Source organism: Hipposideros armiger, unplaced genomic scaffold, assembly GCF_001890085.2.
Source record: "Hipposideros armiger isolate ML-2016 unplaced genomic scaffold, ASM189008v1 scaffold_239, whole genome shotgun sequence".
NCBI classification, from domain to species: domain Eukaryota; kingdom Metazoa; phylum Chordata; class Mammalia; order Chiroptera; family Hipposideridae; genus Hipposideros; species Hipposideros armiger.
The window spans coordinates 555,318-581,491 of NW_017731589.1; the positions used below are offsets into that span (position 1 = coordinate 555,318).

General features: G+C 57.3%; 1 protein-coding gene across 1 annotated transcript in view; it reads left to right on the top strand.

Moving 5' to 3' along the window:
• The first annotated feature begins 10,268 nt into the window (after positions 1-10,268).
• NOS3 (nitric oxide synthase 3) overlaps positions 10,269-26,174 on the top strand; it is a 16,684-nt gene continuing 778 nt past the window's right edge. The window contains exons 1-25 of the mRNA XM_019655471.1: positions 10,269-10,456; positions 11,779-11,881; positions 12,137-12,285; positions 12,488-12,650; positions 13,966-14,057; positions 14,142-14,283; positions 14,553-14,692; positions 14,794-14,968; positions 15,627-15,728; positions 16,282-16,476; positions 16,596-16,669; positions 16,864-17,008; positions 17,243-17,347; positions 18,897-18,964; positions 19,410-19,526; positions 19,632-19,806; positions 21,509-21,641; positions 21,760-21,838; positions 21,928-22,115; positions 22,658-22,830; positions 23,112-23,322; positions 23,409-23,496; positions 24,532-24,653; positions 25,425-25,573; positions 25,934-26,128. Coding sequence (XP_019511016.1) covers positions 10,299-10,456; positions 11,779-11,881; positions 12,137-12,285; positions 12,488-12,650; positions 13,966-14,057; positions 14,142-14,283; positions 14,553-14,692; positions 14,794-14,968; positions 15,627-15,728; positions 16,282-16,476; positions 16,596-16,669; positions 16,864-17,008; positions 17,243-17,347; positions 18,897-18,964; positions 19,410-19,526; positions 19,632-19,806; positions 21,509-21,641; positions 21,760-21,838; positions 21,928-22,115; positions 22,658-22,830; positions 23,112-23,322; positions 23,409-23,496; positions 24,532-24,653; positions 25,425-25,573; positions 25,934-26,128 — 3,441 coding nt within the window. The 5' untranslated portion in view covers positions 10,269-10,298. The remainder of the gene's footprint in view (positions 10,457-11,778; positions 11,882-12,136; positions 12,286-12,487; positions 12,651-13,965; positions 14,058-14,141; positions 14,284-14,552; positions 14,693-14,793; positions 14,969-15,626; positions 15,729-16,281; positions 16,477-16,595; positions 16,670-16,863; positions 17,009-17,242; positions 17,348-18,896; positions 18,965-19,409; positions 19,527-19,631; positions 19,807-21,508; positions 21,642-21,759; positions 21,839-21,927; positions 22,116-22,657; positions 22,831-23,111; positions 23,323-23,408; positions 23,497-24,531; positions 24,654-25,424; positions 25,574-25,933; positions 26,129-26,174) is intronic.

A 26,174-nucleotide genomic window follows, 5' to 3' on the forward strand; every position in this document is an offset into this window, starting at 1 on the left:
CGCGCGCGCTTCCTGGAGTTTCATTCCTGAGGGAAAAGAACCTGAAGGCAGTCCCACTGAGCCACCCCCACAGCCAAAAACTGGGACAAGGAAGAGAGGCTGTCAGATAGGGACAAGCCCTCACCCTTTCTGGGCCCACAGGTGCCAGGCACCAAGAGGTAAAAGCAACAGGTGAGCTGATGGAGAAGTCTCTTCACCCATCACTTTCCCACCTGAACTACCCCTAGATCCGGTAGAAAGAGGCTAGGGCCCAAGCTTAGCACCCTGAGCAATTAAAATCCACCCCACCCTCTGCTCACAGAGACATTTGCAGGATCCACTCCTGGGAAGAGCTCTTCCCATCCTGCCTCTGGCTGAGGGACCCAAGAGGCTGTGTAGACATAGGCTCCTCCCAGGTATCAGAAACAATTTAGGGCGAAAAGCCTTGGCAAAACATCCTGCCCACCCCACCTTCTGCTCCTGCTCAGTCTGAAGGCATCAAACCAGGGCATCCTGGGAGGAAAAAAAAATTGAAGCCTGCTCCTGCTGGTGGACCCCCAAGGAGTGGACCAGGCAAGACACAGCCATAATCAGGCCCAGGAGAGCGAGTGACAATCACAGGGGACAGGGGCGCAGTTCCAGTCAGATGGGCGCAAAAAAGACAGCTTATGGAGGAATGGTTCTTCAGAAACCCTAGGGGAGGAAGAACACAGAGCAGTCCTTGACATGCAAGGGGAAGCTTGGACGGCATGGTGGGGCCTCGCTTTTCTGTGCATCTGGGTTCTGAAGATGGAGACGTTTTCAGATAGGAACAGGATTAGAGAAGATCAAAGAAGCAGCATGCTTCCTGTCCAGAAGTGGGTGGTCAGGGGAGACAAGAATGGAAGGAGGGAGGGGCCCATCTCAAACCCCTAGCCAGGAGCCAGAGCTCCCTCCACTCACTGCCGTCTGCAGCTCCACATGCAGTGATCGTGTCACTCCCCACCCCCCACCCAGGGCCATAACCAAGGTCTTCTCCCGCCAACCTGATACCCACCATTGGTGGGACTTTTTCCCTGCCTTGGTGGTAACCAAAGATGCTGGCAACTAGGATTTGGGAGATCTGACTTCTAATCCTGGTTCTGCCATTAGTCACATCAACAAATGTTTACTGGAGGCTTCCTGTGTACGGGGCCTTGTGTCAGACACTGTGGGGCAGCGGGCAGAGAAGGGACAGGAGGATAAGCCAGGATCCCTACTCCGGAGGCTCAGTCGGCTGAGGCCGAGAGAAGCAGTGGGCAGACAGAACTATGCGGTCTGCGCTGAGTGGCTGAGTGCTGTGGGATTACAAGGAGGTGTCGATTACTTTCAACTGGAAAAGTCCAGGAGGGCCTTGCGAGGGGATGGATGTTTCAGAGCAGGTCTTTGAAGGTCGAGATGGGGCAGGGCAGAAGTACTGCAGATAGAAGGGATAACATGAACACAGGCGTAGAAAGCGGAGAATAAAGACCAGGTCTGGAAACAAAACAGTTTGGTGTGATGTCATCGGAGCCATAGGCTGGAGCCATTAGTAGAGGGCCGAGGAGTATGGTTTTTGTTCTGTGTGCAATGGAACAGTGGCGGCAGCTGAACTGTATTGTCCATGAATATATGTAGAAATCACGTGTCTTTGTGCAGACCTTAGCATGTACTCAGTATCTAATAAAGGTCTGTTTTATTAATGAAGCATGTATAATAGTTAGGAGAAACTGAGGCAGAACGAGGTGTTTCAGTTACTATTGCCGCATAAAAGCCATCCCAAACCCCAGTGACTTAAATCAATGGCAGCGTTCATTTTGCTCGTGGGTCTGCCATTTGGGCAGGTTCAGCTGGAAACGCGTGTGTGTCTGCTCCACTCAACTCGGGACTGAAAGGCTCATTCACTCACGTTTGGTGGTTGATGTTGGCTGTCAGCTGGGACCTCAGCTAGGACGGGGGCCAGAATGCCTACATGAAGCCTTTCCTCGTGGCTTCCTGGCGTCCTCACAGCATAGTGGCGGGGTTCCAAGGGCAAGTGTCCCAAGAGAGGGCCAGGCAGCAGCTGTACCACCTTTAATAACTCAGCCTCAGAAGTCACATAAAATAACTTCTGCCATAAGCATGGCCACTCAGATTCAAAGAGAGGAATATAGATCCCCACCTCTCAGGGGAGGAGTGTCGCTGACGTCGAATGAGAAACGCATGTGCGCTGGGATCTATTGGCATGACCATCTGAGAACAATATGATCTGCCACGCGGAGCTGTGCATTGGTCCAGGAGAGAGATGTCAAAGGCCTGAGCCAGGGCAGCGGTGATGGAAAGGAGCCCACGCGTTGTGTAACTTTAGGAGGCTCGCTAAATCTCACTTTCCTTACCTGTAAAATGAGGAGACCAAACAAGTTGATCTCTGAGAACTCTCCCCGCCAGCCCCAGCAGTGAGTGATCCCTCAATTCTACACAATCACGTTCCCCGCTCATCAATGGTTCCTCGATTTTCCCTCAATACCATCTCCACCTCCGCCTCCTGCCTCTGCTCTCCGTTCCTGGGTGCCCTTGACGCTGATGGTTACTCCGCAGATAGCGCCCTGGTCCATCCTTATGAATTCATTTCAGACCTAAAAAAAACAAAACCGTGGAGTGGGAGACCCCTGAGGGCAGGTGAGAAGACCCTCAGACCCATCAGTCTCCCACTCCACCCTGCTATGTGCCCATCACCTCAGGGTCTCCTGAAAGCAGACATGGGGTATGGATGCCGCTTGCAAGAAGAGAGAACTAATGGGAGTGAAATGTCATGAAAACAAGCCGGTGTGACGCTGTGCTACTGACCATACGTGCAGGGGAATCCAGAGGACGGAGGGGCTCTGAGTGGGCTGGAGCCGCCAGGAGGGCTTCCTGGGAAGGCTGGGCCTCCTGGGTGCTCAGGGTTTTCTCGGGCACAGAGGAAAGGAGTGAACATCTTCATAAAGCAAGAGCCCAGAAGGGGTCAGGTGTGGAGCCCTCCCACTGATATACTCACCCCCAGATGAAAAACAAGAGGGGCCGCTTTAAGTTTCCTCCGCCTGAGAACTTACGAGCCACCTGTCCCTTAGATTTGAGGCAGGAGCACAGCCTCTTCAGGCACAAAGAGGCGCTTAGGCTCCAGATCTTATCTAGCAGAAGCTCAAGAAGTAATACAGAGGAGGCACTGAGGGGAAGTGGGAACCTGATTATAAGGGGGACTAAGACACTTTATTTTAGAGTGTCTTTGAAAGACTGAAAAATATTAAGGAGCAAACCACGCTTTGGTGCCACCCTGCCAAGGAAGCTGGCCAGGCAGGGGATTCCAAGCTCTGCAGGCTGCTCAGGTCCAGCGGGGCTGGAGCTCTGTCCCTGTCCAAGGTGCTGAAAGCCCTTCATGCCAGGCGCGGCAGGAAACCAGGGAGGGCCGCTCAGGTGACCAAGACCGGGGCAGTCCTTGGGACACAGTGAATTGGACAGTCACCCCAAACCATAAAAATGCTTTTGGAACTGGACAGTAGCTACAGGAGGCAGCATATGGTGAAGCAAGAGCTGGTTTTACCAATCGGGGCTAAGACAACTCAGCTCTCACTTCCGTATGGCTAGAGTGTGCCTTCCCCTCCCCCAACCCCGTCTCACTGCCACCCAAGTCATCAGCTTTTGAAAAGATATGGCTCCTCCCCTGAACTTTACACTTGCAACTTTTGGGCTTTCTACTGGGGGTTTCTGTTGTTTTATGAAATATTAGAGCCAGAAGGGAACACTTTTATATTTTTAGATGAGACAAAAGACTCAGAGCAATGCAGACCCAGAGAGCTCCAGATACAGAGGTGGCTCCATCATCTCTCTAGAACTACGCCTTGCTCATTTTGCTAAAGTCATCAGGCAAAATGCAGTGCTTTCCCCACCCTGGGTGGGGGATGAGCATGTAGATGCTAACCCAACACGGGTTCCATATCCTGCAGGATAGCTACCCTACCCCATGGATCACCAGCCAACAGGAAGGGCCAGAGAGGAGAGCTCAGGTCCACCAGGTCCCCCACTCCATCATCTTTCTCGTCTACTCAGAATTGCCCATCGCTTTCCATGTGCCCTGAGCGGTGTGGGACCCCTAGGGAAATACACAGCAGACAACCCAGCCCCTGGGTCTTCAAAAGTTTGCAATTATACTGGATTTATCATGGTAATCACTTCTTTAGGTATATACATGTCGAATAACTATGGTGTACACTTGAACCTAATATAATATTGTGTATTAGCTATATTTTTTTAAAACTTTAAAAAATAAAAAGTTTGCAATTAGTTGGGAAGAAAAGATGCTCACACATGACTAGACAATATTACAGGAGCCAAGTACAATTAGTGGCAGCCAAGGAGAGAAGTGCCTAGATCCCAAGTACCAAGAAGTGGTGCAGACCATGACTGCTTTGACTTCATAGGAAGGAGAATTCATTTTAAGGCTGGAAAGGGTGAAGTCTCTGTAAAGGATCAGTGTTTAGGGAGAATTTGGCTGAGCTGAGAACAGAGGTCAGGACACCTCATCTCTGTCCCTGTGGAGAACAGCAGCCCAGCATAAAGAGGGTGTGAAGGTGACAGCAGGGGCCCAGAATGACCAGGAAGAGAGGAATCTATCTTTCTCCCCTGAAAAAGAAAGGTATAGAGAGCTCCCCCTTCTGGGCCCATGAGGCAGAACACCATCTAAATCGGGATCCTCTAGGAACTGGCGTTGGCCAGTCCTTCAGCAGCCTTGGTTGGGGTTAGAACGCCAGACAACAGGATGGGGACCCCAGGAAAAGCGCAGATCACCATCAACAGCAAATATACCAGGACCACCTTGTTTGCTGGTCATTGGGAGTCAAGGGGCTTAGAATCCAGTTGGGAGAGTAGGAAAAAGACAACACAATAACTGGAGATGCATCAGGGTTTGGGATCAGGGTCTCCATATCTCACAAGTCAGCACAGGACCTAAAGGCTTCTCCTCCCAACCTGGTTTGGAGAGAGGGCCTGGCCTCTTTCCAGGGCATCTAAGAGGCAGAGGGAAGGGGTCCCTCCAGCCAATACCCAGTGATGGCTGCTACAGAATTTCCATGCTGGGCACACTTGATGCTCAACGCCCTGGTTCCCAAGAGACCCAGCACCACAGCAACCACACTAGAAAACTGGGCCAGCCTGAGAAATTGAAAGAGAGAAGATGGGGAGAGGCGGAGGGAAGGGGGGCCTGTCAGACTGATCCTTGACAGCCATGGCCTTCTATGTAAGGCTTCCATGGCCTGAGACAGGGGTCCCCATGGTCATCATTCAGGAGACCTCAGCCCGACCCTAAAAACTCTTCGTTTTCACTCTGTACCCCAGGAACGAAAGTCCCCATAGATGTGAAAACAGTCATACCCACACCCATGCTCTTGGTCCAAATTAGCCTTGGAGGGGCAGAACCCAGATGAAGAGGAAGTCAAAGAGTGAGCCTCAGGACACGCTGCCCAAGGGCACATGCACATGTGTGTTTACACACACGTGCAAACACACACACACACACACACACACACACTCCACAGGCACCGAATCTGTTCAGGGCAGTGGTTCAGAAGGAAAAGTCTAAACCTCAGGAGGATCAAGACCTGGAGACACCCAGGTTTCCCTAACGAAGGTACTGCAGACGCCCCAAGAGCTCCCACGGGCCAACAGTCACCCATCATCCAAGGATTTAGGGTTCTCAAAGGCCTCTCGGTCCTGTGACTTTCCTACTAGGCTGAAGGCCAGGAGTCAGAAGAGTCTGCAGAACAGGGGCCATCTGCCCTCAGGAGCCCACCTGTGGGATGGGGGGCCCTGAACTTCTTCCCATGCCTCCCCAGCAGCTGCCGGAACTGCCTCCTCTCCTCTCACGGGAGCCACAGTGCCTGGTGCTCCCACCACAGGCTGTGCTAGACACAGTGCCTTCAGTTCACCACACCCTATGTGGTCTGTGCAGAAGTAGGGAGGTTTCCCCAAGGAAGGCACCCTTGCTCCTCTGGATGGGCTGACCACAGAGCCATCATCGGGAACTTCGGGCTTATGCAAACACCACTTCAGGGTCCCAGAGGGCTAGTGTGGACCCACCACTCCAAGGGGGCTCAGGTACCCAGGCCACTGGCCCACACTCATCCTGGGTCTCATTGTCTGTCTCTGGGAGTCTGAGCTCAGGCCTTTGCTACACTCTCTTCTCTTTGGCTCTCTGCTGCCCCCATGTGGCTTCCTTAAGAAGGGCGGGGGCCGCTGGATGGCTCCACAGTGCCAGCCAGGAACCCTTTCCAGACAGGCAACACCTTCCATGGCCAGAGTCCTGAACACCCCAGGCCCTGCCCAAAGCCCCTCCCCAAATGTCCAGCCTCCGTCTTGCAATCTGGAGGCTGAGCAAACCTTTCTGCTCCCAACCTCCCAATACAGCATGAGTTACATCCTGAGGAGGACGGGCCACCCTGAGCAGAAAAGAGCTGCTCCCTTCCCTTCTGCCCACGCCCCCCCTTCCCTCTTTCCCCTCCGCTCCCCACCCAGGCCTTGCCAGCAGGCAGGAAGGAAGCTGCTCATAGTGGGGAGGGTGGGGCACTTCCAGCTCACACTGAACAACCCCGGGTTGGGCTATAAAGAGTCAGGGCCTTCCGCTCCCGTCACCCGCCACCCTCCCCGCTCCACAGCCCCCACAGCCGCGCACACACACACTCCTCAGGGCCAAGGCCTCCCCTCCTCCAAGGTCAGGGCATCCCACATCAAGCCCTGCACAGCCCTCTGCTCTGAGAGGGAAGGCAGGAGCAAGGTTTGCCACCTTCTGAGGCCTTCACGGACCAAGGCCAGTGGGGGCTGGGGTCTAGGCCGGCCTCCCCAGTAGCAGAAAACACAGCCACTGTCAGGGACCCAGGAGCTGGGCTCCCAAATAGAGTCTCTCCAGAGCTCCTTCCAGCTTGCATTCTCACAATTTAACATTAAAATTCTTTCCTCGGGCCGGCCAAGTGGCACGATGGTTAAGAACTGGGATGCCAGAGGGCCCCGGATTCCACATGTGAGGGCCAGTGACACTGCCCTCCACAAAAAAAACCAACAAAAAAAAGCAACAACAAAAAAAATTCTTTCCTATCAGTGGGACTTCAACTCTGCAGGTCCTGAAAATTTTGCTTTTTCAGAAATGACTCTTTAAAGTGCAACTGCTAATAAGAGCAGTCAGCCCCTGAGATGAATAAGCCCTAACGCCCTAGCAGGATGGCTGACAAAGAGCAAGGCGGAGGGAGAGGAGAACTGGGCAGGGCCTAGGGAGGGGAGGGAAAGCCCATTCCAGAGGTGGAAGAATGAAAAACTGTCAGGAATGCCAGAGGCCCCTGGTGGAAGTTAGGACGCGTGGGGCAGTGTAGGCCACAGCCAGAGGACAAGTGGGAAAAGGAAAACTTCCCTACGGTAAAAGCTTCCACCTCCGACTTTCTCTGTCTCTACTCTGACTTTCCCTCCTCTTCCCAAAACCCATGCCATGCCTCCCTCTTCCCAGATCAACACCAGTTCAGACCTACCCTGGCCCCTGCTGTCAGCGTGGCTCTGCTGAACTGTCCCCAGCCTCCTTGTGGCCAGAGAACGCCCCCTCTTCGACTCATCACCTGCACCGGCCTCACCCCTTCTTTCTGCCCACCCAAACCGTCTAGCCTCAGCTGACTCCCTTCCTGGTGGCCCCGCTCCACTGCCTCCAGAACACACATTTCTGGTGAAGCAAGCCAATGTTCACAAAGCACCTACTCAGTGCAGGGTACTCGGGCCCCGCAAGACCCCAAGTGAGCATCACCTGACCTGTTCTTGCAGAGCACATATGTTTATTTGGGAGAGAAATTCCAGGCACAGAGGAGGCTGCCCAAAACCACTCCAGGAAGAACCAAGCAAGAGATCTTCCGTGGCCTGGGGAGCATGGAGAAGGGGTGCTGAACAAGGCCTCCCAGAGGAAGCATACGGGGACTGTGCGGGCCAAGCCGCCTGAGAAGCACAGGGGCATAAGAGATTGATTAGGGTAATGCCTGTGAAGGATGACGGGGAGGCAGGAAAAGTCCGGGGGAGTCTGACATCTGTGAAAGGAGAGAGGAAAGGAGGAGGTTCAGGTGGGGAGAGCCTCAAGCCAACAGGAGCTCTGCAGAAAGACTACCCACAGAGGAGTCCCAATTGAGCAAAAATAGTGAACCCATGTGCCTCCCAGGGCCCAGGGGCCGTCCGAAGCTTCCAGGGAAGCACAGGGCCTTGGGTTGCAAATTCTAGAGGCATTGCAGCTGAAGCTGTCTGCCACCGGCACCTCCTGCAGCAGGTTCTCTCCTGAAGGGAGATCTGAGCAGGACATGTTCAGAGCTGCCAAGGCTGGGTCATGAGGAAGGGGAAGAAAGATTTCCTTTAGTCAGAGGGCAAAGGAAGAGGTGGCGGGGACAGCATAGGCAAGGACCCAGAGGCAGGAAAACACAAGGACTATTTGGGAATCCATGAGGAAGTCTAAAACAGAGGGTGTGAGCGCTGTACTTGGGAAATTGAGGGCCAGGCCAGTGTGTCGGAGTGGCCTTGGCCTTGGGTTGAAGGTTTCAGGGACAGCCAAAGCATGAGGTAAGCCCCGCTTTTGAGATGAATCTGGCAGCGGTGTGGAGCGCAGACGGGAGGGGAGGCCCCGAGGTCAGGAGACCACAGAGGGCCTGTGGTCAGCAGTGCAGGCAAGAGGTCATGAGGACCTCAGCATCGGACGCCTGCCATCAACTTGTCCCTGAGGAGGCCAGCCACAGCTCCATTAACTGGAATCTAAAAAATGGAGTCTTTCTCAGCCACGCACGCTTAGGTGGTGGCTGAATGGAAACCCGAGATGGGGTCTGTCTCCTCAGCGATCGTGAGTGAAAATGTCCGAGAGGTGGAACCTGGACGCCATCTCCTGCCTCAAGGGAAGGGGGGGTGAGTGGGGTGGGGTCTCGGGCTCTTGCGCCACAAGCGCAGGTCTGGACTGAGCGCAGGCCTTGCGTGTCTGCCTCTTATCTGCCCCTGCCCTAAGAGCCAGGCAGCAAAGCTCTCTGGGCACCCAGGAGCTCAGGTTTGTTCTCAGCCTCCTCCCTCCTAACTGGCAGACCCTACAAGCTTTTTGGTGGGATCCCAGAGTTCGCAGCACAGCCCATTCCTTCCGGCTGATCCGCCAGCCTGCCCCCCCACCCAGGCCCACCCCAATTCTATCCTCCACTGCTTTCCAAAGGAGTCCAGCCAACACAAATCTACATGTTTGTTTGTCTGCCTATCTGCCTCTCCCAGTCTCTGCCTGTCCCAGTTTCTCGACTTCCGCCTCTTTCTTGCAGTTTCTCTTAGTCTCTGTGGTCTCAAATCTACGAGGCTTGGACCCCTGATGCCCTGGCTCAGGGCTTTTCTCCAGCCCCCAGATGGCTTAGAACTACAAGCTCCAGCATGCACTACTCTCCAAGGTGCCTGAAGAGTGCTGCTGTGTGCCACTTGCACTCTGGGAATTGTAGTTTCCCTAGCCTCATGGTCTCGCTAGGGCTCCAAGCTCTCCCCAGGGGCCAGTCCCTGCCTCAGCCCTGACTGCTGTTGTCTATCTGCTGACCTAATGCCCCCAGGGAAGCATGCGTCACTGGATGACAGGGTGGGGGTGGAGGCCCTGGATGGCAGCTTCCTGCAATTTTGTGTCCCCCATTTGAGTCACAGGGGGGCGGGGGTTCCAGGAAATTGGGGTTGGGACCGGAAGGGATGCCCTAATGCCAGACTCAAGGACAAAGGGTCACTGCATTCCCGCTGGGCCTGTAACCCCAAGAATCCAAAAAGACTCTAAGGCAGGTGTTCAGGGGTGCTTAGATGTGGGGGGGGGCAGTGAAGGAGAGCGCCTAGGGCGACCCTAGAGGTCCCTGTGGTCGCAAAGAGTCTGGGACTCATCCCTTGCTACTGACACAGTGCTCACCTTCTGCCCGACCCCGCAGGGCACAGCCAGCAAGGGCCAGATAGAAGGCCTCCCCTGGTCAGATACAACAGAATGGCCTTTCTGATTCTCTGGTTGTCCACCCCGCCACTCCCTCCACACCCTAGCTGCTGTGCTCCAGCCCCAGAGCACCGCTGGACACCTGTGTTCCCACTTATCAGCCCCAGTCCTTGGAGCGGAACCCAGGCGTCCGGCTCCCCACCCTCTGGGCTGGCGGGCACGGAGCCGAGGCTTTACAGCCTCCCAGCTGCCTTGTTCCTGTCCCATTGTGTGTGGGACAGGGGCGGGGCGAGGGCCAGCACCAGAGAGCCCCCTCCCCTTCCTAAGGAAAAGGCCCGGGCTCTGCTCAGAGCAGCAGAGCTGAAGTGAGGCCGACATGGGCAACTTGAAGAGTGTAGGCCAGGAGCCTGGGCCACCCTGCGGCCTGGGGCTAGGACTGGGCCTTGGGCTGTGCAGCAAACAGGCCCCAGCATCCCCGACATCTGAGCCCAGCCGGACACCAGCACCTGCACCCCTGCCTGCGCCAGACCACAGGTGAGAACCACAGGGGCTAGGAGCAAGCGGCCAGAGGCCCAGGGCTTGGAAGGGCTGGAGCCTGCAGCCCAGCCAGGAGGGCAATGTCGCCAATGCAGAAATGCTGTCAGTGTGGATAGAACAAGACAGTCACAGGGGCTCAGACACGAGGCCAGCATCAGGGCCAGTGGGCGACAGGTGAAAGTCGGAGGTGAGAGTGCCAACTTACCAGGTTTGAATGGCCAGGTTTTGAATGCTGCTCTGCTGCCAAGAGCTGTCTGACTTTGAGCAAGTTACTTAACCTCTCTGAGCCTTCGTTTATATAAAATAGGGATACAGTGTACTTACTATAGTTTTAAGTTTGTAGCTCACAGCAAGCTTTCCACAAACAGTGATGATTATTTAACAGAAGAAAGGAGCTGGGGGATACTTACAGGAGAGCCAGAACACGGGACTCATAGAAAAAAGGGGAGCTGGGGCAGGAGACGCAGGCCTTGGGGTGGGTGGCGGAGAACACAGAGCAGCTAGGCCCTTCTCTCCTGCTCCAGGCCCCTCTTCCTAGTGGCCATCAACCCCAAAACTAACTGGGCAATCCCAGCCCCCCAGAGGGGTCTCCCAGAGGCAGAGGTTCCTGAAGAGAGAAAGACCGTGGTGGGAGGCCAGGTGGGGTGGCAGGACGAGCAGGGCGGCCGGGGCTCCAGGCAGCTCTGCGGGAAGGGCTCCACACAGGCGCACCCGAGGCTTGAGTCCCTCCCTTCCTCCCGGAGGCTGGCCTGGCGGCTCTGGGAGGAAGTGATAAGGCCTCCGAGGCTTCCCTTCACACGACGGCCGCTGTCAGGAGGGGTGTAAGTGGGGAGTGAAATCTGGGCCACGTAGTCCCTGCTGGGCTTTCCTCAGCTCTGCCTGGTCCTCCTCTCCCTTAATGAAGGGCTCATCGCAACTTCGGGGGGTTGGGCACCCCATGTCCAGAAGAGGCGAGGTGAGCCCTGCACGGGGATGAGGACCCCTCAGCGCCATAGCCCTGGCAACCTTGGGTCTGGCTGAGCATCAGGAGGTCGCAGAAGGAGTCAGGCAGGCCTGGGGACGGCAGGGGCCAGCTCTACCTGTGGGGTCCTTGTGGAGAAGATACTTAACTTCTCTGAGCCTCAGGTCCCTCATCTGTCAATGGGATACAAATATTGCGTACCTCCCAAGGTTGTTGTGAGGGGAGAGGAAATATAAGAAAGCACATGGCAAGCAAGCAACAAAATCATTGGGATTATTAATGCTGGCAGAGGGGTCTCTGGGGTACACCCAAAAGGCAACATACTCCACCCCCATGACCCCACCCTGGCTCCCAACAGCCCCCCGCTCACCCAGCCCCCGGAGGGGCCCAAGTTCCCTCGTGTGAAGAACTGGGAGGTGGGGAGCATCACCTATGACACCCTGAGTGCCCAGGCACAGCAGGTAAGGCGGGACCCCCCCATCCCAAATCGGGGTCATAGGGACATGCAGGGGACTTTGATGACTCTCAGCCTTCAGCCTTTGCCCCAAGACCTGCTGGAGTCTTGCCCTAACCCAGCCCAACCTCACCCCCATTTCCAGTCTCAGCGCCGGCTCTGAACCCACACCTCCCCAGACCCACCCTCCCTCTGCACCCTGACCTGGTCCTGACCTTTGTGCTCCCTGCTCTCTCCACCTCTGCCCCCCACCTCAATTCAGGATGGACCCTGCACCCCAAGACGCTGCCTGGGCTCCCTGGTATTTCCACGGAAACTGCAGAGCCGGCCCTCCCAGGGCCCTCCACGCCCTGAGCAGCTGCTGAGCCAGGCTAAGGACTTCATCAACCAGTACTACAGCTCCATCAAGAGGTGTGACCCTGACCTGACACCCACAGCCCACCCTTGCCCTTCCCCAGGATCCACTCCCAGCCCCCACCCTGACAGCTCAGCACCTACCACCCACTGGGGCCTGAGCTCAGCACCTACCACCGGCCTTCCCCCAATACCCACAGGGAGCCTGGGAGCGCTCTGCAACCCACAAGGCTTCCTTCTGCTTCCCCCTTCTCTGCAGGAGCGGCTCCCAGGCCCATGAGCAGCGGCTTCAGGAGGTAGAAGCCGAGGTGGCAGCCACAGGCACCTACCAGCTTCGGGAGAGCGAGCTGGTGTTCGGGGCCAAGCAGGCCTGGCGCAACGCTCCCCGCTGCGTGGGCCGGATCCAGTGGGGGAAGCTGCAGGTGTGGCTGGCTAGCAAGCGCCCAGGATGGGGACTGGGGGACACAAGACGGGAAAGGAGAGGTGTGGGCAGCTTCTGAGGCTTCCCTGGGAGGTCCCAAGCAGTGGGGAGATCCCCGCCTGCTCCCGGAGAAACTGGCACCCCTGGCAGCCCTCATCCACTCGCTGACACCTGGCTGTTAAGTCCCATAGCAGTGCCTTACCAGAGAAACACCAAGACATACCGAGTCGGTGAGGACAGCTGAGCAGTGATCCTTGGGGGGTGTTGTCAGAGCAGCAGAAGCAGCCTGCAGGGAAGAGCCCATGTCTGCTTCTTCATGTGGGCTTTACTTGCCCAGCCCAGTAGTCTCCTCACCTCAAACACACTGCTCCCCACCAGTCCCCCAGTGCCTCAGCCCCACACCTTCTGTGCCCCATCATGTGACTCAAAGCCAGCCTGGGCTACTGGAACAGACTGGCATTAAGAGAAGCAGGTTGGCCCACAGGGGAACTGAACCCGTGACCCTGGCCTCCTTACTGTAACTGACCACCAAAGAATTTAGGATAACGCCACATGCTCAGTAAATCCCAAAGGAGTCTCAAATAAAATAAGGACAATCCTGGGTGACATCTGCATAGCCCTCTAAGTTGTTCAAAGCTCTAGCTCAACTTTGAACCCATCGGAGCTTCCATATTTGACACCCACTCATGGCTACATTCCCTCCCTTGGCCCCAGGCCAGACCCCACCACCTCCGACCCTGTCACTAACACAAGTCTCCTCCCTCAGACAGGAAAAGGACCTCCCAGCCTCCTGCTGGGGCCTCCACTCAGCCAGTCAAGATGGCCCCTCCTAGCATCAAAATGCCAGGATGGGCAGAGTCTCTGGTGGCCATCTAGTGCAGCCACCCTCCCTTCCCATCAGCAATGTGCTCAGGGAGCGTCAGATGACTGGCTGGAGTCACCTGCCTTTGCTTACACCATGAATAATAGGGAACTCACGCCCACGCCTCCCCATCAGTTGGTACCCTGTCTCAGTCATCAATTTGGCAGTGACTGGGTCCCTCCTCTGTATCAGGTATCAAGTGGGCTTCTGTAGGAATGGAGATAAGAAGCAGACCAGGCTATCCTGGTGCGTGGGGTACAGGGCAGGAAGGGGTCAGTGTGGGTACAAATGGTCAGGGAGGCTCCCCAGAGGAGAAAGAGCTCACAGTGAGTGACACCCTAGCCATCAAAGGCTGCAGATGAGGTCGCTACTCCCTCCCCCACCTCCTGACCTTCTCCTGGGGCTGGCCTCAAGTCCCTGTCTCCCTCCTGTCCCCTTGCCTCCTCTGGCTCAGGTGTTTGATGCCCGGGATTGTAGCTCTGCACAGGAGATGTTCACCTACATCTGCAGCCACATCAAGTATGCCACCAACCGGGGAAACCTTCGGTGAGTGCCCCAAACCCGTCAGACCCACTCCTCCTCCAGACGGCAGAGGAGTTGGGGCTCTGACCAGCTCTCGTCCCATGCCAGCTCAGCCATCACAGTGTTCCCCCAGCGTGTCCCGGGCCGCGGAGACTTCCGAATCTGGAACAGCCAACTTGTGCGCTACGCCGGCTACAGGCAGCAGGATGGCTCTGTACGGGGGGACCCAGCCAACGTGGAGATCACTGAGGTGGGCACGGGGAGGCGGAGAAGGGAGAAGCCAGCAGTGGGGGCTCTGGGGTGAAGCATGGGGGCCAAAGAGGGGTCACTGAAGCAGGGAGAGGGGACCCTCACTGAGATAAAGGATGGGAGATGCCAAGGAAGGGGGTCCCTGGGTGGGCATGGAGCTCCAGCCACTAGGGGATCCCTGAGGCGAAGGGTGGGAGATGGCTAATGGAGTCCCTGAGGAGGGCACGACGTTGGGTCCCTGAGACCTGCCTCTGGCTCTGCTCCCCGCAGCTCTGCATCCAGCACGGCTGGACCCCAGGAACAGGCCGCTTTGATGTGCTGCCCCTGCTGCTCCAGGCCCCCGACGAGCCCCCAGAACTCTTCACTCTGCCCCCTGAGCTAGTCCTCGAGGTGCCCCTGGAGCACCCCACGTGAGCACGAGAGGGACTGGGTGAGGTGGAGGAGGGGCTGCCTAGGGGGTGGCCAGGCAGGCAAGGCTCCACAGAGGGCCTGACCCCACGCCCGCCCCTAGGCTGCAGTGGTTTGCGGAGCTGGGTCTGCGCTGGTACGCCCTCCCTGCCGTGTCCAACATGCTGCTGGAAATTGGGGGCCTGGAGTTCCCTGCGGCCCCTTTCAGTGGCTGGTACATGAGCACGGAGATCGGCACGCGGAACCTGTGTGACCCGCACCGCTACAACATCCTGGAGGTGAGCACCAGCGGGTGGGGAGGGGAGGCAGGGGCGGCCGGCTTTGACTCACAAATATGTCCACACGCTGTCAGCCAGCCAGAGGAGCGTCTGAGCGCCGTCAGGGCCAAGGCTGCCTCCTAAGCTAGAATTCGGAGGAGGGGCCCAGAAGCACGAAGGTTGGAGCCAAGGCTGGGCGTGCGTGCATGCGTACGTGCATGTGTGCTGCGTGGTGAATACAGCTGACCCTTGAACATCGCCAGGTTGAACAGCGAGGGTCATTCGGGGGATCCTGCCTATAAGTGGACCTGGGCAGCTCAACCCTGCTGTTGTTCAAGGGTCACATGTATGTAGTTATTTTTCTGGAGATCAGCTCTGTATAGATCTATAGATTTCATCAGATTCTCAAAGCAGACCTTGACCCCAAAAAATGTTGACCCATTTTAGAGATGAGAAATTAAGGCCCAGGGCTGAGAAGCGACTGAGAAGCGTCCCTTTCTGCTCTGCGGTGCCTTTGCAGGCCAGAACCTGAACCAGCCCCAAACTAGGCAGTCAGGCCTCCAGGTGGCCACGCGCACCCACCCCCTCACTCCCTCCACTCACGAGTCTGAGACAAAGATGCTCTGCGTCCACTCCCCACCACCCCGTCCCTACCAATGCCATGCGCCCCTGCTCCTAGGATGTGGCTGTCTGCATGGACCTGGATACCCGGACAACCTCGTCCCTGTGGAAAGACAAGGCAGCGGTGGAAATCAACTTGGCTGTGCTGCACAGTTACCAGGTGCACAGGCCCAGACGGGCCAGGAGGACAAGGGCCGGGGCTGGAAGGAAGGGAGGCTCTCCGGAACCAGGGCAGGAGTGAGACAGCGGGAAGGAGTTCCACAGCCCAAGCGTCATGGGCATACGGGGCCTGCGGTTCTGGGGACACAGCACACACTGTTCCAGGCGCTGCTGACGAGTGCTCAGTAATTCTGGTCCCCAGGGCACACTGGGTATTGAAGTTTGTGGGACCCACTGGACTCTAGAAACTCTGGTTCCAGAATCAAGGGCGTGCTGAGCATTGGAGTTTGGGGGAAATAGTGCCTGCTGAGTACTTGTATGGGGGTCTCAAGGTTTAAGATACTGGGTTGGGGGGGCGGGGCGCACAGATACCAGGGTTTGAAGCTGCTTTGAGCATGACCATGCATGCTGCAGTCAGGGGTGACACTGTGGTTGGGGAGAACACAGTATATGTTAGATTTGGGGTGACCCAGGGCACAGTAGGGTTGAGGTGATAGTGGTGGAGCCTGTAGGCTGAGTCTAAGCCCGTCCCCTCCCTCCATCCCTCACCCCAGCTGGCCAAAGTGACCATTGTGGACCACCATGCTGCCACCTCCTCCTTCATGAAGCACCTGGAGAATGAGCAGAAGGCGAGGGGGGGCTGCCCCGCCGATTGGGCCTGGATTGTGCCCCCCATCTCGGGCAGCCTCACCCCTGTCTTCCATCAGGAGATGGTCAACTATTTCCTGTCCCCTGCCTTCCGCTACCAGGTGCCCACCCCTCTGGCTTTGCCCGCCGGGGCCAGCTCTAACAAAGCAGGCCCCAGGGGCCTCTAAACTCCTGTTTTCTTGACTCACCTCCCCCTTCAACTCCCCTCTCTCTTCTGCAGCCAGACCCCTGGAAGGGGAATGCAGCCAAGGGTGCTGGCATCACCAGGAAGAAGACCTTTAAGGAAGTGGCCAAGTAGGTGCCCTAGGAGTGCTGCCTTTCCCTCTACACTGCGGGTGGTGGAAGGGGACCAGCCCCAGCAGTGGTCTGGATACCAGCCCTCCACACCCACCACTCAGTGCCCCAAGACCTTGCTTCAACTGTGCCCCTGGGGAGGCTCAGCTCCACGTGCTGGGACCACCCCCCCCTCACCCTACCCTTACCCACAGTGCAGTGAAGATCTCTGCCTCACTCATGGGCACCGTGATGGCCAAGCGAGTGAAGGCGACAATCCTATACGGCTCTGAGACCGGCCGGGCCCAGAGCTACGCACAGCAGCTGGGGAGGCTCTTCCGGAAGGCTTTCGACCCCCGGGTAAGGCTGAGCCCAGAGGAGCAGGGATCTGGAAAGAGGGGAGTCTGCCAGCATCCTCAGATGCGGCCTGGAAGATAAGAGAGGGTGACAAGGCAGGGCCCACAAGGATCCCGGGGAATCCATGGGGAGTCGGAGCGAGACGGGGCCTGAGTTCTGCCCTGCCAGGGAGGGCCAGAGCGAGGAGGAGAGAGCATCGGGGCTCCAGTCCCGGGACATCTGTCTGCTCACCCACAGGTCCTGTGCATGGATGAGTACGACGTGGTGTCCCTCGAGCATGAGACGCTGGTGTTGGTGGTGACCAGCACATTTGGGAATGGGGATCCCCCAGAGAATGGCGAGGTAAGGCCTGCAGGAAAGGGGCCACTGGGCGTGACGGGGGGCTCTCCACTGGAGAGGCTGGGCAGGGTCCCCGCCCCCCGATGGGAAGTGGAGGTGCCCTGAGAGTCCCCCAGAGTGTGACCTGCAGAAGCCACACTCCAGGCCCACCCACGGGCTGCCCCCCACACATATACTGCTTAACTGTGTCCCCAAGTCATTTCCACTATCAGCGCAAGTGTTTATCACGCTAAAAAGGCACTTCTGTTAGACTGCTCTTGGACATTGACAAATGAGAAAAGCACCAATGCTCCACTCTAGATGCAATGTCAGCTTTTTCTTCTTAACACAAGAAAAGGGCTCTGCTCCGATGTCAGCAGAGATTAGGTGGCTTCACTTTCTGAACACATCTTAAACAAACTAGAGTACCCCCACTCAGCCCTTCGTTGTTCACCTTCCTTTCAGCTGCTCTGTCTCCATTCATTTCTGGTGCCTGTCTGCGGTCCAGCTTCTACGTGGGAAAGCCTTCTAAGCGCCTAACGCGGATTTCTGACCTCCGCTTTCTGCCCTGCCCTGCTGTCCATTCCAGCCCTCAGCCGGGTCTGCCTTTTAAAGAAAAACAAAATCACTAACTTTGGTTTAACATAAAAGTATTTACAGCTATGTGCTCCACAACCCTGTGAAGACCTAGAACGTTTCCACCGCCCTAGAAAGTTCCCTTGCCAATTCCCCCAGTCAATCCCCTTCCCAGTCAATCTTCCCACCAGAAGCGCCACCATGCTGACTTCTGTCACCTGGGTTGGTTCTGCCCGCTCTAGGATGTCCTAGAAAGGGGTATTCTGTCTCCTTTTGCTCAGCCTGCTTTTGAGGGTCATCTTGCAGTCGGGTGACTCAGTAGCATGTTCCTGTCCACGGCCAAGTAGCTCACTGTGTGAATACACCCCGTGTGTTTCTCCACTATCCTGTGGACGCACACTTGGGCTGATTCCAGTGCTTGGCTATTATGAATAAAGCTGTTATGAACATTCTTGTGCAAGGCTTTTGTGGGCTTATGTTTTCATTTCTCTTGGAAAAATACCCAGGAGTGGAATTGCTAGGTCATCGGGTAGATGTATATTTAACTTCCTTCTTTTTTTAACTACTAAACAGCCAAATGGATTGAACTGCACCCTTAAGTTCTGTGCATTTCAGTGTATGTCGTTTATCTCAAATTTTAAGAAATGGTGCCAACCTAGGTATATACCCCACAGAAAATGGGTATATTGGTCCCATTTTTACTTTTTTAAAAAACTATAAATCCAGATATGTGTGTAAGTATGGCGGAAAGGGGCTGGAGTGTCAAACACCTGTCAATAGTACCCACGCGAGGAGAGAAGACAGGAGCAGGTTTTCTCTTTTATTACTTTACACACTTCTGGAATGTTTTCAAAAAGCCAGTAGTAACTCTTTTGAAAATTTCAAAACAGATGAAAAGTTACAAATAATAATAAGGGCCAGTCCGATGTAGTTTTCACCTTCTGTGTTGTTTGAAATAAAAGAAAACTAACCATGATGCTGACACTTCCCCCCGCAGAGTTTCGCAGCAGCCCTGATGGAGATGTCTGGTCCCTACAACAGCTCCCCTCGGCCGGAGCAGCACAAGTGAGTGGGGTGGGAGCTTCGGGCAGATGGGGGCAGGGAGGCATTTGGAGACACAGAGGAAAGGGGGTCTGAAGAGTTCCCCCTCTGTGCTTCCAAAAACTGAGGGACAGGTGGAGCAGGCCTGGGCCCCATCACAGCCTCACACTGCCTCCTTCCTGTGACCTGCCCAGGCGCAGGCCCCAGGACTCGGAGAGGCCCGTCAGTCACAAGGTCGCCTTCAGAGAGGGGAGGGGCGGCAGGACAGAGCCCAGAGGAGCAGAAATCCCTAGGAAGCAGGCTCTCAGCTCCCATCCCCCGCCTGCTCCAGAAAGCGGAGCCGAGCCCCAGGGCGGAGCCTTTTCTGTCCCCAGTGCAGAGAGACCCTAACGCTGTCCCCTGGCTATGTCTGGTCTTGTGCCATGTCTCCAGTCCCCTGTGACCCTCTTGTCTTTGTCCTCTCTTCCAGGAGTTACAAAATCCGCTTCAACAGTGTCTCTTGCTCAGACCCGCTGGTGTCGTCCTGGCGGCGGAAGAGAAAGGAGTCCAGTAACACGGACAGCGCAGGGGCACTGGGGACCCTCAGGTCTGGGGGCCTCAGTAAGAGGAGGCGCTGGAAGGGCAAACTCCCTGGGTACACATGGGCTGGGTAGGATAGGCGTGGGCTCTCATGACAGCTCCCTGCCCCCAGGTTCTGTGTGTTCGGGCTGGGCTCCAGGGCATACCCCCACTTCTGCGCTTTTGCTCGTGCGGTGGACACACGGCTGGAAGAGCTGGGTGGGGAGCGGCTTCTGCAACTGGGCCAGGGCGACGAGCTGTGCGGCCAAGAGGAGGCCTTCCGTGGCTGGGCCAAGGCTGCCTTCCAGGTGAGGCCCGGGGCCTGTCCCCGACATCTGATCCCCGCCACCCCTCCAACCCCAATTCTGACTCACTCCTGGACACCTCCCCATTGAGACCTGCAATACTGAGACGGGGGGCCTCACTGCTGCCCCGATTCTGTTTGGTTTTCTCATCCCTTCCTGTTCCTTCCCAAATCCACCCTCATTTTGGCTCAATCCTCAGTAGCGGACAACATGGCCCTAGCAACAGAGGAGGTGCCTGACCCAGGCAGAAGAGAGCAGGCTGGGCCCTGGCAGGGGGGAGCCTCAGTGGGTGCACAAAGGGAAGGGGTGCAGGGCAGGGGCCCCTGCCCAGGGCAGGCAGGATGGAGGGAGAGGGAAAGGATCAAGAGAGGGCTAGACAGAGAGCTGGAGCCGACGCCAGCACAGAAACTCCCGGAAGTCAGAGGCCAGACAGGCTTGGACTGGAGGGGGTCCTGGGCCAGGGGAGTGCAAGGCGCGGTGGGTCCCAGGGCTGTGACTTTCTGAGCCTGGGCTTCCTCCAGAGGCAGCTCTGCCTCGTCTGGGGATCATGGCTGGACCTGAAGGGGGCTTGTTCTCCCAGTCCTGGCATTGTTCCAGGCAGCACTGGCCCCTCCAGGGCGCCCAGGCTTGAGCGCAGCAGGTCTGGACTGATGAAGAGGAGGAAGGCACCCTAAGATGTGGGCTGGGGAGGCCACCTGGCACAGGTGGAGGGTTTGCTGGCAGCAGAAGGTCAAGCTGGACCGACAGGCCCAGGCTGGGAGGAGAAGGGGGAATAGAAAACAAGACAAAAGAATCCAGACCAAGGGAGGCGACTGGAAATGAGGAGTGGGACGAGACGGAAGGGGCACAACGTGAGGTTCAGGCACCTCCTCCAGCTGGAAGCAGGAAGGCTCTGAACTAACTAGGGTGGTAGCAGTGAGAGGAGGAAGGAAGGGAGGGGGCCGAGGAAGGAAGGAAGGAAGAGATATAAGACTTCATACACACAAAAGAAAGATTAACAGGACTGGTGATACGGGGTGGGCGGAGAGGGAGCTACCCAGCATGGATGAGCCTGAGATTTCAAGCCGGGGACTTGCCAAGCGGTTTGCCAGATTGTGCCTGAGCAGACGCAAAATATGCACCCTCCCAGGGTCTGGCCCCAGGGGCCCCCCCAAAGCTTTGTGAGCAGTACAGGGGAGGACAGACCTGCGGAGACCCCTCCATGGCCCCACTCCAGCTCTTGGGAGCTTTACATAAAGTATCTCATTTCATCTTCACTGGAGCCTAATGAGATGTAAAGACGGGGAAACGAAGGCAGTTTTCTGCAAGTGTAGGAGTCAGAATTTGAATGCAGGTCTGAACACACACAGCAGATGCATTCACTGGGTGCTACCATGTGCTAGCACTGTGCTCCTTGGGACACGAGACCAACACTCCAGATGAAGTAACTAACGGGTGTGACACAAATATGTGCAAAGGCATGGCTACCTCGGTGGCCGAGGCGTGACACGAGCCTCAGCCTGTTTCAGTGCCATTCTCCCGCCTGCCGCTATGGCTGGCGATCCCGCAGTCGTCTGTGAGCCTCAGATGGAACCTCCCACTCCTGGGCCTCTCTGCTCCCACAACCTCAGGAATGGAAGGTGGCAACTGGGGACCCAGCAGACCCAGCTCCACCTCCCACATCGGGCGCCCTGCGCTCCTCCGCCCTTACCACCTTGCCCCTCAGGCCTCCTGTGAGACCTTCTGCGTGGGAGAGGACGCCAAGGCTGCCGCCCGGGACATATTCAGCCCCAAACGGAGCTGGAAGCGCCAGAGGTACCGGCTGAGTACCCAGGCTGAGGGCCTGCAGCTGCTGCCAGGTAAGGCGCTGACCTCCCCCTGACCCTACTGGACCTCTGGACTCCAGGGTCTCGGGACCAACTCTCAGCACCCGCAGGCTCCCTGGCTCAGGCTCGGTCTCGTTGCCCGCCCCCTCAGGCCTGATCCATGTGCACAGACGGAAGATGTTCCAAGCCACAGTCCTCTCAGTGGAAAACCTTCAAAGCAGCAAGTCCACGTAAGGAAGACATCCCCCAACGTGTCCCCGTCCCTCCTTCCACATTCCACCTCCTGACCCCTGTAACTGTCCCCTCTCCCCACTCTCAGCCGGGCCACGATCCTGGTGCGCCTGGACACTGCAGGCCAGGAGGGGCTCCAGTACCAGCCAGGGGACCACATAGGCGTCTGCCCGCCCAACCGGCCGGGCCTTGTGGAGGCGCTGCTGAGCCGTGTGGAGGACCCCCCACCACCAAGCGAGCCTGTAGCAGTGGAGCAGCTGGAAAAGGGCAGCCCTGGTGAGGAGGCTGGATCTGGGGCACAACAGTGAGCGCCAGCTCCATCCCCAGGCCCCAGGGTCCCCTGGGTTCAGCACCTGGCAGAGGGTTGCTATATCTGCTCCCTGCTGGCTGTGCCAACTCCTGCCAGACTAGCCTTGCTGCTGAACAGTCCACAGCACATGGCTCCTTTCTCAGGACCTATCCCCCCCAAAAAAAATTCTGGTTCCTCCCTCTAGTTCCTCCCAAAGGCTCCCCCTGGCAACCTAGCCTGCTCTGTAGCTGGCATGCGGTCTACCTTCTGCCACACCAGTGCCTGGGGTTGAAATAAATTGGGTGAGGGAGAGAAAGAGAGGCCAAGACCAGTCCACTCCAGGCAGGGGCCCCCAAACAAACATATGGGGGCTGCCCAGATAGGCCCAGCACAGCTGTTCAAGGGCAAGGTCGCCAACAAAACGCCATGGCCGGTCCCCATGGACCCCACCAAGAAGCAATTATCACCCCCAGACAATGCAGTTCTGGTTTGGCCCCTTCCTCAGAGCGCCCCTGTACACTGCCCCCAGGTGGCCCTCCCCCGGGCTGGGTGCGGGACCCCCGGCTGCCCCCATGCACGCTGCGCCAAGCTCTCACCTTCTTCCTGGACATCACCTCCACGCCCAGCCCTCGACTCCTTCGACTGCTCAGCACCCTGGCTGAAGAGCCCGGCGAACAGCAGGAGCTGGAGACCCTCAGCCAGGTTGGGGGGCACCCCAGAGAGGAGCAGGGGCCAGTGAGGCTGGATGCGCGGCGGGGGAGGGAGCCCGCCTGGCTAACATGGACTGGGGCTTTAAGACCCAACCCCGGTTACTAATTCATCTCAGAATTCTCAAGGTCCTAAGGAGCTGGCCACAGAGAAGGTGCTCGAGAAACAATTGTTGGCCTGAACTGGGGAGAAGGCTGGGCTCGAGAGGGGTCAAGAAGGGAGGCCAGCAGGCAGGGCTGGGACGCTCCAAGCCCACTGCACTCTGCCCCCGTCAGGACCCCCGGCGCTACGAGGAGTGGAAGTGGTTCCGCTGCCCCACGCTGCTGGAGGTGCTGGAACAGTTTCCGTCGGTGGCACTGCCTGCCCCCCTGCTCCTCACCCAGCTGCCCCTGCTGCAGCCCCGGTACTACTCAGTCAGCTCAGCACCCAGTGCCCACCCAGGAGAGATCCACCTCACAGTGGCCGTGCTGGCATACAGGACCCAGGGTGAGGCTGGGGAGGCCGGGCAGGGCCAGGGCCACAGAGTGACCCCCAGACGGGCTACTCACTGGCCCCCTCTCCTCCCCGATTAGATGGGCTGGGGCCCCTGCACTACGGAGTCTGCTCCACGTGGCTGAGCCAACTCAAGGCTGGAGACCCCGTACCCTGCTTCATCAGGGGGTAAGTGAGCGCTGTGGGAGATGGAGGTGAAAGGGGCATTAAGGAGAGACTGTCTGTCCAAGCAGGAGTGGGGAAAGTGCCACACAGATGGCCAGGGCAGCTGGACAGCTTGGTGGGGGTTACACAGGGTGAGGGCGGAAGCTCTGGTGAGGGATGTGATGGGGTGGGCGGTGGGGGCAGGGCAGGGGAGACTCACTTAACACGTCATGGATGGAGAGCACTTCGGAACATGGGCTAAGCTTTGGGCCTTTAACCAATTTGGACATAGGGTCCTGCCCTGAAACTGTGGTTCCCAGAGACAGGGCTGGGGTTCGACCAGCAGGCCCCGTTGCTTTTAGATGTACTGTGTCCCTTGCTACATCCTTGGGGTCAGTCTGATATTGGGAGGCATGGCACCTGGGAACTGTGCCCATTCAAGAATAAGTCCTTACTCAATCCAGGGAGAACTGGTTAGGTTACTGTAAGATCAATGAGGACTCTCAGGACACCCTTCCCTCATGCTCTGTTCAGAAGTCGCCCCATACAGCAGCCAGGAGCCAAAAGTCTCCGGTGGGTAGGTGAAGAGTGCTCAGGATGGCACCCACAAGACCCAGTGACCCAAGCCCATCCAGGGGGCTAAATTACAAACTCAGTAGCAATCTACTGAATACAAATCAAAGACCAATATTGAGGCTACAGCTTAAAATTGACATATTCGGGGAACTCACTATGAACCAAGAGACTGTCCATTTCCTTCCCCTAGTTTCTAAATCTCCTAAACTGACACATCAAAATATTCTTCAATTCAAATTTGAACTGTATGTCCTTTGACCCAACTTCTAGAAACCACAGGTCCAGGGAGCTTCTATCAGCTAGCAGAGGTTCTTTTAATAAACACATCACACTTACTATGAACTAACTCTGCTGTAAGAACTTGACAAGTATTAACTCAATTATCAGCAGAAGCTGACCTCTCCTCTCTCCACCCCGCCAAAGGCTGGTTAAGAAGGGGGCGCTGGCAAGCAAAGGGAGCCTGACGGAATGTCTCTCTGCTAGGGCCCCCTCCTTCCGGCTGCCGCCTGACCCCAGCTTGCCCTGCATCTTGGTGGGCCCAGGCACTGGCATAGCCCCCTTCCGGGGATTTTGGCAGGAGCGGCTGCATGACATTGAGAGCAAAGGTGAGGCTGGGGACCAAGGAAAGGAATGGCCAGAAGGCAGGAAGTAGTCACACAATCTAGGGACAAACGGTGGGACTGGAGTGCAGGAACCAGGTAGGAAAGAGGGCAAGAAATGGGCCACAAAGGTGAAAAGAAGCGTATGTGACCACGGGGAGGGGACAGCCTGGAGACCAGGGCAGTGCCCCACCGGTCTGGCTTCCTGGTGCTGGCACAGTGTTGCATTGGATTAAGGACAATGGGAACAGGAAGTCTGGAGAGGATGGGGCTGGGACTCCGGGAGAAAGAAATTCCCCAGGCGGACTCTGGACTGTACCCGAGCTCACCTAGGTGTGTCCAAGACCCAAGGAAGCTACAAGGTGTTCCACTTGGCCATGGGGTGCCCAGGGTAACTGGTAAATCAAAAGAAGGAGGCTGTGGGTGAGGGGGAGGCAGGAAGTGTGGGAGAATATGGGGTTGGAGCAAGGAAGGGCCTAGATAGAGCCCCAGAACGACAGCGTTAGATGGTGCAAAGGGCATGGAATTCGGAGTCAGGAGCCCCACGTTCTAGCGCCACCACTGCTATTGGCCATTCCACCCGAGGAAAGGCACCACCTCCTATGAGCTTGGGATCGGGCTCAGGCAGGGTCTTTGGAAAAGTGGGTCCCGCACTGTCCTAGAGACCAAATCCCCGAAAGGTGTGGGCTGTACGCTAGGCGAAAGTAGCCAATGGGAGGTGTCGCTAGGGCTGCGCCCGACGGAGGGGGCTCTCCCAAGCCGCAGTGCTGCTTGCAGGGCTGCAGCCCGCCCCCATGACTTTGGTGTTCGGCTGCCGATGCTCCCAGCTCGACCACCTCTACCGCGACGAGGTGCAGGATGCCCAGCAGCGCGGGGTGTTTGGCCGCGTCCTCACTGCCTTCTCCCGGGAACCCGACAGCCCTAAGGTGCGGGACCCTGAGGGCGCGGGGGTAACCTGAAGCTAGTGGGAAGGACCGATGCGCGCTCCCGCGGGACGGGCAAGCCCAGGCCAAGCCCCGCCCCCTCCAGGACACACCCTCCGCCCCGCCCCTCAGCTTCCCGCCCCAGCAGCACCCGCCCCCACTCCTCCCACTGCACGCCCGAAGCCCGTTTGGTCCCACGCACTCACCCAAGCCCCGCCCCAGTGTCACTACACCTGTGTAGACGCCGTCCCAGCTCACTTAGGACTCCATCTGGCCCGCAGTAAATCTTTTCAGCCCCGGGCCCCTCCTTCCCCTCCCGGCCTGCGCCCCGCCGGACGGGCCCCTAACTCCACCTCCCCTCAGACCTACGTGCAGGACATTCTGCGGACTGAGCTGGCTGCCGAGGTGCACCGCGTGCTGTGCCTCGAACGAGGCCACATGTTTGTCTGCGGAGACGTCACCATGGCAACCAGCGTCCTGCAGACAGTGCAGCGCATACTGGCGACAGAGGGCGACATGGAGCTGGACGAGGCCGGCGACGTCATCGGCGTGCTGCGGGTGCCAAGGGGCGGGACCCGGGCGGGGCGTAGCCCTGGCCGGGGCG